Source organism: Parasteatoda tepidariorum, chromosome 12 (genome assembly GCF_982258835.1).
Source record: "Parasteatoda tepidariorum strain Cologne lab strain chromosome 12, Ptep-v5.0, whole genome shotgun sequence".
In the NCBI taxonomy this organism is placed as follows: Eukaryota; Metazoa; Arthropoda; class Arachnida; order Araneae; family Theridiidae; genus Parasteatoda; species Parasteatoda tepidariorum.
This window is the reverse complement of record NC_141766.1, coordinates 31,434,359-31,447,815: the sequence shown is the minus strand read 5'-3', so window position 1 is coordinate 31,447,815 and position 13,457 is coordinate 31,434,359. Positions and strand designations below refer to the sequence as shown.

The 13,457-nt window shown below is 28.7% G+C and overlaps 1 protein-coding gene across 1 annotated transcript; it reads left to right on the top strand.

The window, feature by feature from the left end:
- The first annotated feature begins 2,723 nt into the window (after window positions 1-2,723).
- Window positions 2,724-7,840, top strand: LOC107440908 (uncharacterized). The gene is made up of 2 exons (XM_016053992.4): window positions 2,724-3,081; window positions 4,852-7,840. The coding sequence occupies exons 1-2, from the start codon at window positions 2,967-2,969 to the stop codon at window positions 5,886-5,888; spliced, it is 1,152 nt and encodes a 383-aa protein (XP_015909478.1). The 5' UTR covers window positions 2,724-2,966; the 3' UTR covers window positions 5,889-7,840.
- The last annotated feature ends 5,617 nt before the right edge of the window (window positions 7,841-13,457 follow it).

Below are 13,457 nucleotides of genomic sequence, written 5' to 3'. Positions count from 1 at the left end.
AAGTAATAAGTAATCAAATACATTGTTTGCAAGAATCTCAAAACACAATGATGCCAAATGGCTTTAAAATACAACGGAAACAGTAACCCGGAAATTTAGGCGGTACCGAGCTTGCAGCGTTCCCTAGTGTAGAAAGCACCATCCGTTGCACTCATAGTTCATGATGAGCTTTTATCTATTGGCTGGCACTGAACTATTACCTTCTTCGCCACTGAAGATGCCGAAAGTGTTGCTCATTTAACGTTACCCGGCTGAGCAACTTTGTCACGGAGGTGAGCAGCTTTACCCTAGCCGCAAATACCCGTTCATACGGTAGGTCACATTCACACAACAGAGGACAAACAAAGAGAGAGACATCCATGCCACGAAAGGGATTCGAGCCCTCAACCATTGGCTTCGCAGTCAGGCAGTCCGACAACTCGACCCCTGCCCAGCGTTCGTAATGATTAGATATTAAACCGCTAAAACCTGACTTTAACGAATTTTTTTTTTCCTTTTACCACCATTTCAATTAAGGGGCTTAGCTACTCAAAGCTTTTGATAAAATCGTATTTTGAAAAAAAAAAACACTTAAGTACTTTAATTTTGAATTTTCCACAGCTCTTCACACATAGTCAACTGAATTCTTTAAGAAAACTCCAAAAGAAATTTTTACTAAGTTACATTTTTCAAGTCTGTCGGACTGAGAACTCAATTGCTCACTAATTTTCTTCAAATTTAAACTCTAATTTTCAAAATGTATTCTTTAAAAAATACTTTCTTTTTATTACGTATTTTTTTTATTATAAAAACAATTTTAATATGAATTTTTTGACTAATTTTAAATTACTGAAATGTTGATATGTATTGAAAAAAACTTTACGCAATTCTAAATTGATTTAAATCAAACTTTGTGAATGCTGTTTTTCCAACCATGCGCTTTTAAAAAAGAAAGACTTCATGGATGTAAAGTTGGAAGCCGCCATTTTACTGTGTATAGCTTTTGATTTAATTAATTTTTATTAACTAATTAATTTTTATTAACTAATTTTTACAGTTCATTACTTGTATAATAAATTATCTTATTCAAAATTTCGATTTATCTATTGACTTGTTGAAAACAATTTCAAAAATATGCTGATTTTTTCACCGCTAGAGTCATTTTATCTAATCCCATGAAATTCTATAAAGAAAATATTATGCGCAAGCGGAATTACTAAATCACATCTTACATCAAAGATATACAAACCATTTAAAAAAATTAGAAAAAAATGGTATTAAACCTAGAGTGCCAGCGGTATATCATTCTGGTTAACATTATAATATATATGATGACTACTAGGTAAGGTATGTGACAACTGCGCCACTAATATGACTCTTTGTTAAACTGATGACACTGATTAATTTTTAAAGTCAGTTCACCGTGTCAGATGTCTATATCATAATAAAATATACGACTATAAAGTAAAATATATGCTGAGTGTGGAACTGTTTGTCCTCCAAAAGGCACACACTTCTTCATGTTTTAAAACTCTCTACAGTTCTATACAAACTTTGTTTTTGTATTTAACAGCAAGACTAAATGTGCAATACTTAATAAAGCAAATAAGGACGTGAAAAAAGACGTAAATCTTTTTAAAAAAATTAAATGAAGGATGTGTCACTAATATCACATTACATTCTAATTATTTTTCTTAATTAGTTCTAGTTGATCTTTTTAGAATGAAGTTATGATTATTTCTTTCATAAACTTTTCTTTTAAAATTATACGTTGTTTCTAGTAAGAAAAAAGTGCCTAAAGTAAATTTTCTTATTCAAATAGTTCATACTATTGGAATTATCATGTGACTGATTTATTTTTGCACTAATGCCAACTCGAAAAGAATATGTGTTTCTGAAACTAAGGAAAGCAATGATCCTGTATTGATGAGATTTATTTTATTATTTGGTATGGCTGATGAAAATTTAGTAATACGTGATGTAATTATTTCGAAGGCACAACTTAGAAGTTCTTGTTTAATCTTATTTAATAAAAACGCTTGTTTACTGAAACCAAACCACTCGCTATAAATTTTAGTCACCAATATTAATTAAAAAAAAGTTCCATTGAAACTAATTCATAATTTTAAAATGCCTTGAATGTCTTTTGTCTGAGCTCTAAAACACTGAAAAATTATTTTTTAAAGAAATCGATACTTTTTGTATTAGATAAGCATTTTTTGTATAATTTAATTCAAAACATAAATTGTCAAAGTTATAATTTCTATGAGAAGACACTAATATTTTAAAAATCAACTACAGAAAAAAAAAATAATAATAATAATTATCAATTACAAATTTTCTCTTGACTAGCTTTTTCATAAAAAAAATTTTTCTTCAAAATATAAAATTTCAAAATTATCATTTTTTTTTTTTAAATTTGTGATCTGAAAAATTAGTTCTAGGGAAAATTAAAGAAAATCAAACTTTCTCAGTCTATTTAAATGTTTTTTTAATAGTTATAGAAAAATTAAATTGCTTATTTCATATTCTAAGCAGTATTTATCCTCATTAAATATTAAATACAGTCTGATGTACTCACATATTGTATAGAGATCTAAAGTAGTGAACTCTATACCTTTCTACAGCGTTATGAAATTTACACGAGATGACGCATCAACAGTTAGAATGACTTTTGAATTCTTATCTCTCAGCTACCGTGGTTGGAATTGGAATAATAGTTTTTTTAACGAAACAAAAGTTTCTATACTTAGTTGGCAACACAGAGTAATGTAGTCTTTTCGCGTCACTGTGGCATTGACTGTGGTAATCGATAATGGCTTAATGGGAATAACATAACCTTTATTTAGGTTACATTTGTTATTTCATTATCTATGTTAAAATTATCAATATTTTTTCTTTAAACATGTTTCATAGGTTTCTATTAATGCTAATTTTATAAATTATTTGCATGAAACCTTTGTCATCAATCCTATAAAGTTGTCAAAATGCGTTTTGTAAACAGCAAAGGCGTTGAAACGAATTGTAGTTCATCTTACACTATTTGGAGCACTGGAAGTTTGCAAGCGCCTACTATTTTGAAAACAATTCAAAATCCTAATGGTAAGTTGCAAGTTTTTATACGTAAAAATCTTAATGTTATGTTATCTTTTGTTACGCAAGATTATTCATGTCACTGCGATATCTCCCAATTTTATCCCCAATATATCTCTATGTGTTTATTTTCATTTTTGTTAAGGATTTAAATTTTGGTTAACATACCCTAACCTGTTAAGGTGTTTTATCAATATTTAAGTGCATTATTATTAAAGGAAAAGCCAATTTTTAATACAAGGAAGTTAGAACAAAATATCTCACCATCGCTTTCGCAATCTCGTGTCTTACAGCCTTTGTTGTTTTGATCATTTATTTGTTTCAAATATATTCCCTAGCTATAAACTATCTTTACGTTAAATTTTACGTTATATGCTAACTGTATGTTATAGTATGAAATTTGCCATTGGCTATTAAGTTTTTAATTAGGTTTTACTAATTTGCTTTTAGGTTAACTTGTAGATAAGCCTGTTGGGACTAATTTAAGGCGACATGTATTGTTTTTAGCATTATTAGTTAAGGGTGATGTTATATTTGTTTTTATTTGTAGTTTGAACTCTTTCAGTGACCTGATTGGATTTTCCCTGATGTTTAGTGGGAATATTTTTGTTTATTATTTTCAAAGGTTCAAAGGGTTTTTTGGTAAAACCTTTACTGTTTCTTGCAATTGTTATCAGGAAATAGAACCATCATTCTTTAATCATACCCTGATAGTAGATAGATGTTTGTCTAGATAAATCTTCATTATAATTTTGCTGCCAACATTAATGCTTTAAGTAGTGTTTTGTGATACTTAAAATTTGTATGCATTTTATGGTAGAATGAAATATATTAGGGTAAGTATCAGTATTTCTCTAAAGTTAGAAATGTTTCAAATAAATAAAGGTAATTTAAGTCTCAGTTTCTCTGCATAGCAAAACATTTCTAGAGTAAAAATAGTTGATGTCAACAGTTATAAATTATTGACATTAGGCCTTATCCTAAGATTAATTTTTATTCTTTTAATTTACATTCTTTGTATTTTGAATGGCAAAGAGCAGAACTGCCTTTATATATTTTGATTACATTTAAATATTCTTTTTCTATAGTCCTTTAGGGAAATTTAGTTTCTTAGGATCCTCAAATTTCACCTATTTTACTGGAATAAATGACTTTAAAAATTTTTAAAGAAATAGATAATTTTCTTTAGAATAGATAATTTATGTTTATAACTTTTTCAATTTGTATCTGCATTGTTTACTTTTTTTTTTAATATTTATGATTTGTGGTCTTTTGTTCACAGCATGTTAAGATGTAATCTGGGTGCTACGCACTTTTTTGTTCTTCATTTATGATGTTTTGGCCTCTCAGTGCCAAATAAAAGCTATTTTATTATTATTATTTTGTATAACCTGGGTTCTTTGAGTTCTAGAAATAAGTGGATTACATATAATTTAAGCAAGCTTTTTATTTTATTGTGATGTGTTACAAGTACATTAGATAATTGTTATTGAAGGTGTGTCAAGCAGAAACATTCTTATTCCTACATCTGCTTTTTATTAATTTTTGTCCATGTGGATGCAAGTTAGTGGAAAACTCACCAATAAGTTTCTTATATGCATCCATGTATTTTTCTTACGCGTTAAGAAGGGTGGCTCAAAGCTTCTATATTATAGTAGCTAGTAATTGGTTTAATATGATTTTATTAAATGTTTATATTCCGTATTTTAAATATTCTAAGTTAGGGTGTTATTTAATATTGAAATTTTTTTTTAATATTTCCTTATGTTCATTTTTCAGGAGCTGAAGTGTCCTGCCTTACTGATGAATTATCTAGCCTATATTCACTTGATTCTGTATCCCCATCTCAAAAAAGAAAGATATTAGATTGTGAAAAAGGAGAGTATGATGAAAGATATTGTAAAATGCAGAGGAAGAAGTTGCTACAAAGAGTCGCAGCTAAAGCTAATTTAGTTATAGATGATGAAGCCTCAGATGATGAAGAAGATGAGATTTATGAACAAATGGATTGGATTGAGAGAGAAAGTGATGGTGGAAATATGTTTACTTGGGATAGCAGTGATGAAGAAGAGGATGATGACTCTTTTGAAGAAATAATCCCTAATTCCCCTGTTCTATTTGTACCCCGCTCGAAATGGAAAGAAGAAAGACGCAGATTACTTCGAATTTCTATGGCTAAAATTCGCAGAGTGGAAGATCCCGAATCTTACCTCCGACGTTCCGTCCTCATTAACAACACCGTGAAAAGACTCCAGAAAGATGTAGCAATGAGTGTGGCATGTCATTCTGATGCTTCTACTTCATCAGTTCATGTTAATTTTGCTTATCAGAATGAAGGCCACAACAGTTGGCAGTCTGAAAGTGCCAATTCCAATCTTTTGAAGCCCCAAATTCGAGATCCATCGTTTGGTGTAGACTATTCTGCTTCGTTGCTAAATGGTGAAACGGTGGTTCGGTACGATGATCAATCAGCTCACCCAGACTTGTCTTCTAATCCTGTCCAATTTCATCTTGCTTTTGCTTCGTCTTTCTTTTCTGACAAAGATTTTGATGTTTCCCGTCATGAAATAACGCACAGCACAACTTTTAATAGGAATCTTACTGAAGAGCAGAAGTTGTTGAATGATTCAATATCGCCATTTGTTTTAAAACAACCATCTCCTATGCATCTATTTTCATCCCAACCTTGTGGTTTGCAATATAGAAGCCATGTCCAAGATGAAGATTCTGCTGATGAATATAGTGAATCTTCTAGTACGTCCTCCATATTAGATTCTGTTGTGTATCACAGTCTTGTTGCCTCTTTGGAAACATAGCTCATTACTTTAAATATATTGAACTAATTTTAACATTTAAAGATTTTTTTTACTTCCATACAGAATTCTGTTGTATATTACAGTCTTGTTGCTTTTTTGAAAACACAACTCATTTTTTATTATATTTTACATTTAAAAGTTTTCTTATCCTATACAATATAATCATTTTTAATACTTAAGTTTTTATTATTTTACACGTTTAACTGTAACTTGTGATATATGAAGGACTGGTGTGTCGATTTGTGAACCTATCCATTTGTAGGGGAAAATGTTTTTATTTTAATTTAAAACTATGTCAAACAAGTTGTGCAATGTAAGAGCTTGTAAGTACTCATTTTCAATTTAGGGTTTAATATATTTTATATTGATACTGCCACAAAAGTATTTGCTATTGATTGTAAATATATACAGTTGGGGTTTTTTAATGAACACTAAAATAATGTAAATTTGTGAATAAAATTTTGTTATTTTAAATCCATGTATATCTGAACAAAAGTTGAATGCATATAAGAGGCATTTTCATATATGATGTAAATAAGATAACTATTTTAAGTGTATATATATTAAATTTTTTAATTAACTGTATTTTAGGGCTAGATAATTTTATTTAAGATTTTTTTTCTTCTATTAAACCAAGAACTAAATTTATATGAGTTTTAAAGGTAAATATTACTTTTCTCGTACTAGCAATCTTGAATCTTTTGGCATTAACACAATTTTACTAAATTTTAATCTTATTCATAAAGTATTTTACTTAATTTTTTTCACATTAGTTTAATGTGAGTGTTAATTAATGCAATACTGTTAGAGTATTAATTAATGCAGGCAATACTTTGAGTGTTAATTAATGCAATACTGTTTGAGTGTTAATTAATGCAATAATGTTTTCTTACGCCTTGTAATATAGTTGGTCTCGTTAATTTATTTACAATTTTATTAAATTTATTTGCTTTGGTTCAGAGTAACACAATTTGCTTGAGAAAAGTGCTTTTGTCAGGCTAGTGAGAATGACTGGTTAAAGCTGAGACAAGCTATGTAATTAACTGAAAATTGTGTAATACATCATATTTACCTCAGTTGTAGGGATTTAAAATTTTATTATATCTAAATATAAAAAATGAATTTTAATTATTTAAACTAATTGGTAACATGTATTTTCAATTTCTTGCACAATATTAATTTATATATATATATATATTTTTTATATTAGATTTTACTTTGAGCAAATCAGTATGTGACTAATAATTTTTCATTAGTTATTCAAAATTATTAAATGTAAAAATGTGTACTATGCATTTAATTAGAGGTGTTTATTTTTATTAAGAGACAGATTTTACTATTTTTGTTGGCCAGAAACCTATTATTGCAGAAGCTGTTTTAACCAGTTTTTTCCACCTCTGGCAAAAACTTGCCTACTCTGCTTTATTTGCATCAATAGTTATAATTCTTAAATCTAATTTTAAAAAAATAATATTAAGTATATATTTTTTTATTAATGATGTTTGATTTAATGATTTATTAATTATGAGATTTAAAATGAATTCTTAAATAATCAAATGAATTATATATATATTTATGCTTTAAATTATTTTTCTTTAATTAAGCCTAATGCTGTTTTATGTTATAATTTTACCTTGCATTGTTATTTCAATGAATTATTATAATTACATTTATTTTTGATAGAATTATTTTCAAAGTTTTTAGTATACTATTATTAAACATTGACAGATGGTTTGGGTATTGTTTAAGTTCAATGTTGCATAAAAAGTATGCAAAATATTTTGCAGGCATTAAATGTCATGGTGCTATTATTTACTTATTGTAATATTTAAACTCTACAGTAAAAGTATGTCATTAAGTAACACATGCCATTGATTACAAGACTATTAAGTTATAAGTGTAAGAGGGAGTAAGTATGTTAAAATGAATAAAATTGTAAATTTACATATAAACAGACTTGTGTTGTTTTGTTAATCTTGTGTTGAATTTTTTTTAATAAAATATACAATGAAACCAAGTATTCAAATGCTTCCTGTAACAGAATTTCGTTTAGTATTTAATTTAGTTCATTATTTCACATTTTACTAAAAGTGTGAGTAGAAAAAAATAATCTTTATTTATCCGCAGATCATGTAAAAGCATAAAGATCTGTACTTCTGCATTGAAGGTCATGCCCTTCAAAGCTTTTGCCTAACAAGCTATAAATATTGAACAAAGCATTCAAAATTTGAATATTGTAGTACTGCAGATTGTTCTGCATAAATATTTTAACTTATTGTATACAGAGTAAATTATTACTTTCAAATATTCTAGAATTCTTAAAACTGCCTCCTTTGTGAAGAATTGTATTGTCCTTCAAGAGACTAAATTTTTAATTTAATATTTTAGTGATAAAACCTGTTTTTGTCTTGAACTTTAAACTATATGGTATTTAGTACTGTTTCTAAGAAGGCCTATTATTAACAAGAGAGGAATTATTTCTTTTTTATGGAATATTAGTTTTATTTTAAATGCACCTATGTAAAGAAAATCTTTCCTAGTAGTTTCTTATAGATTAAACAGTCTTAAAAAATGTAATTTTTGTAGTAATATGATGACAAAAATTAATCCCAGAATACAAGCTTATAAAGAACTCTACTAAAATACATGTTAGTAAAAACAGGATACATAATGCTCTTTTTCTATTTCCTGACTACTTTCCACTTACCACACTCCCTGGAGCCACTTGCACAAGTCCATCAACTCACCAAAAATTCTAACTCATGCTTAGCTAGTGGATGTAATTAAGAAAGAAAACTGAAGAGTGTCCGAAATTTAGTTTCTGGCTGTTTTTAAGAGCTTAAATTAGCAAATTAAGTTTGATTCGCATCATTTCGTTGCTAGTTTAAGAACAATGCTTTTTATTGCTTTATGTGCCAAATGTCAATCTTAATGATCTGATTTATTCTGTTTTTTGTGCTTGCTTCTACCATTTTTTATACTGAATTATAACAGATATCTACTTAAAAAACTCATGTTAAGTTAAAGGATTGATAATAATATGAAAAATATCCACTTTTCTGTGATATTTGCAATCATTTCCTTCACCTATGTTAGGCAAATATTTGATATCTGTTCTACCTTAATTGAAATATTTTTAAGCAATTGGTTTTGCCTTCAATAAATAGTTAAAGCATTTATATATTGCATTACCAGTAAAATATGCTAATTTTTCCTATTGTAGTAGGTGCCATTTTCAAAGGTGTTTCTCAGTCAGTGGTGCTTAATATCTTTTTCTTTGTAATTTATGACTTGTAAAGAATAATATACTTATTTAGTTAATTTTTAATATTCTGTTTGTTCGAACTGATTTTATTGAAATACCCTATCACTCTTAGAAGTCCTTCAGTGTAATAAGGTATTTAAGTAACACTCAGTTGGTTCAACTATCGCTAATGTATATCCAAAAGATGGGCTTGAAGGGCATATTTTAATGCAGTTTTATCTATTTACTGTATGTAGGCAATTCTATGGTGCCAAATAGTGGTATTACAATACATAATCGTATTTCTATTAATATAAAGATATATATTTTGTTAGTAATGACTTAATTTATTAAATCCTTTTTGTTTTTATTCTCTTGTAGCCTTAGTTCACACAATCAGGAAGGGTGTAGGAATTATTGTTTTACAAAAATGTAGTCTCAAATTTTTGTAGAATTTTTATTGAAACGTCAAGAATGTTTTTTTTTTCTCTTCTTAAATTGAGTGTAGTGACTTAACTCAATATTTCTTGTAACAAGGCTTCCAGGGGGAACATGGAAAACCTGGAATTGTCAGGAAATTTTATTTTGACTCGGGAAAGTTGCAATTTTTTACAAAAACCTGGAAAATTTCTACATCATCCCTGGAAAATGACCAGTCTGAATAGTCAGTAACAGAAATCAGTTATTGAGATTCAAATTAAATTTTAGTATCTATTACAATTATTTGTTAAAAAAAAGTTTGATTTTAGTGAAGCTTCCATGCTCATTCAATGATATTTTTTTGCTCCCAATTTAATATTTGACATTTAAATATAAAAATATTTAGTTTTCTGATGAAAAATTGCATGGTATAAATAAAATGTGGTCTGGATTTTAATTGAAATTTTCCTGATATACCCGGAAAAGTTAGGGAATTTCTTTCAAATTAACTTCAGAATTTTCTTTCTGAGATAGAGTGGAACCCTGTTGTAATTTAGCAGTAAATTCTGACTGTTGCTTTCAAATTTATCTTTTTTATGTGATTATTACATATTCTGAACCATCACTAGCAAGATGATATTTCAGCTCTAATCTATGTTTCAGACAAATCTGAAATAATTTCATTTTTAATGGGGTGAAATACCTGTATCAATTGCTATAGAGGGCATTTTATGAAACATTTTATTCAGTGAATTTTTGTTTCATATAAAATATTATGTTAAAAAAGTTTATTGTGTTATCTTCTTGTGTAACATAAAAAAGTTTACCGAGATTTTTTTTTGATACCTGTCTTATCTGATTTGTAGTTCTTTTTGTTTGACAACAGAAAGGAGATACAGCTGTACTAATTTTAAAATAAGAAAACAATATGCGTGAAAGCGAAGCGAACTCCTTTATTTAAAACTAAAAGCTTATGTTTTCAAATGTACTGAATTTTTAAACATGAAGAGTGGTGATTCGCGTCCCATTCTTCAATTTGGGTTGGAATAGGCATGTATGTGAATTTCAAAAGCATATTTGAATGTGTATTTATGTACAGAGTAAAAACAACGAATGGACTTCAAAACAATTGAATTTTAAATTTAAATCATTATGGTAAATTAATAGGAAAAATTTCTGAATCATTGGATTTATTTTTACCTTTTGCTTCATTACTTTCTAGTTCAGTGATAGAATGTTACAAAATGAGTATAAGCAGGTGAGTAATGGTTCTTTCATTCTAATTGTCAAATTATTGATAATAAGATTGTGTTTTAGCCATCCTTTAGATAGCATTATTCTTCCTGAGCGTTTTACATCATTGTAAATTTCGTTTACAAACATTATTGCCAATTTAATCTGTTTTGTTAGACTTTCTGTACTCCTTTTGTGTAGTTGAAAGGAGTTTAAAAGTCCAATGAAGACTTTCAACACTATACAGGAACTCAGAGAATGAAGAAGACTGGCACAATTGTCCCGTGGGGAATTTAAATTTAGTTACAAAAATTGTAGTATTTTTTTTAAAAGTTTTCAGAGTAAAAACGAGTGAAAGTTTAAGCAATTGAAAGTTATTTAATTTGTTTAAGAAAACACTTGTTCTTAAAATCAAAGTGAAAACATGTTTCATTTTTTTTAAAGGTTATTGGCAAAAATTAAAAATATTTTTGTTTTTAAGGAGGAACCCAACCCTCAATAAATTTTATCCTGTGCACGTAAAATTTGCGTCCTGCCTCATACGAAAGAAGCAATTTCTTACCTAAACCATGAAAACATCCAAATCTGGTCGCCCTGGGGCCAAAAATGACCAACTACGAAACATGAAAAGTGGTGATATTTAAGTAGCTTGCATTTGTATTTGATCCCTCTCCATCGATAGAATTACCCACAGGATGGGACTAGGATTTTATTTCGAAAGCTTTCTAAAAAATTTCCGCCATAAAGGTAGAAGTATGTATGAGAAAAAAATTTACTTGTCATAAAATTAATATTTTTTTTTAAAAAAAAAATGCATATTTCCCTTTACAAGTTAAAATGCAATTATAATTTCTGCACTATTTTGTACCAGTCAAAAATAGAGAATAAAAATGAAATTTATTTTGGATACATCTCCACAGTTTAGAGAGTTAGAGTGGTAACTGCACGAGAATGTGTTGCTTGTTACGCAATGCGTCCAAAAAAATAAATAAAAGGTTCATCCTGAATAATTTTTGATCGGATCTTCTTGTTCTTAATGGTTCGAGAGGGTGACCACAAATATGCTAATTAATTAGAGTAAAAGATATTTTCAGATTCATATATTCAAAGAAATCAAACAAAAAAAAAGCGTACTTTCTCTGAATAAACGAATCTTATTTCAACAGATTCGGATTTGTGATCTCCGAAATATAAGGGGTAGTCGCAATAATTTCGTCAGGAGAGCGATTCAAAGTTTGGACCCCTTAATATTAACTTTACTTTTTGCGTATTTCGCCATGTTTTGAAAATTTTTTAAGCGAATTGAAAAATGTTTGAGCGCAATATGAAAGTCGTTTATCCATGCAAAAAATAAATTTTTGTAAACATTTATTTTATTAAATAGTAGTTGAAAATTTTTTTTTAAATATACAATTATTTTTTATTAATTTAGAGTATGTCAATTAACAAATTATCATTTAGGTTTAAATTTTGAAGTTGTTATATTGTTGACATATAAAATTATTTTCTTCAAATGAAGATTTTTATATTGGCGATCGAAATGGGCTGCAGGTGGCGTAGAGTAGAACTCTTTTCCTATGGCAACATTAGCGGAAATTTTTAAAAATATTAAAAAAAGGGAAAATATCGTAGTACATTCCTATATAACTGAAAAGAGGAGGAGAGGGAAGGGCTAAAGGCATGAAACCGGTCTCTCCCCAGATGGCGTATTCGAGTGTTGCGATCGCGAATCTTGAAATGACAGGTCTTTAAATGATGATTCTTGTTGGCTATCGAAATGGGCTACAGGTGGCGTAGACAGAACTCTTTACCTATGGCAACACTTCACATGCTTTCACCATTAGCAAGTAGAGAGTCATAGAAAAAGGAAGTACGTTAGTTTCTGTCTTGAATTTTATATAGATCAAGATCTTTCAATTTGGGAAATTATATCGAATTTAAAACTACATTAAACATAGTTCTAAAAGAAAGCATCATGGTAATTCTAAAAAAATATTTTTAATAATTAAAAAAAAACTACTCAAGAGAGTCTCAAAACACAATGACCCCGTTGTGAGCCAAATGGCTTCAAAATATATCAAAAACGGTATCCTGAAAGTATAGGCAGTAAAAGGTTTGCAGCGCACCCTGGTGTAGATTACACCATCCACTAAAAGAGGTACAATCATGGATTCAAATGGATTAATGAGGGGACTTGAAATCCCTACCTATGCCCAATTCAAATGATTAAAGTTCACAAATAAGCGTTATTTTTCTTCTATATTTCAAACAACGCAAAAGAAAGGTACAAATCACAAATTCTTTAAAAGCAGGAAATGCTGCTTTTTGAGAAGTTTTATTTATTCATTTTTAATCCAATTTTCCTTTGTAAAAAAAAGAATCTTGAAATTGAATAATTGCGAAAGAATAATCAGATTTTTTATTTACTTTCGTACGTTCTACTCAACTAGAGCATTTGAAATTTGACAGCTAAGTCATCCGCCATTTTTATCGATTATAAAAAAAAAATTCCCACTGCTACGTTTAAACCGGAGTCATGGAAGTGATTCGTAATTTAATTGGTTCAATGCATATGCTAACTCGCCATTTAGAGGAAGTAGGTTCGGCTTTCTAATGGCTTGCAGCCTAGCTCAAAAGAAATATTATACAGATTCGCTTAAACTCTCTGATTC

What these genes read in the sequence shown, in the direction of transcription:
- LOC107440908 (XM_016053992.4), top strand. Translation starts at nt 2,967, where the DNA reads ATGCGTTTTGTAAACAGCAAAGGCGTTGAAACGAATTGTAGTTCATCT. An exon ending in AACAATTCAAAATCCTAATG is followed by an intron (nt 3,082 to 4,851) that starts GTAAGTTGCAAG and finishes TTCATTTTTCAG; the next exon opens with GAGCTGAAGTGTCCTGCCTT.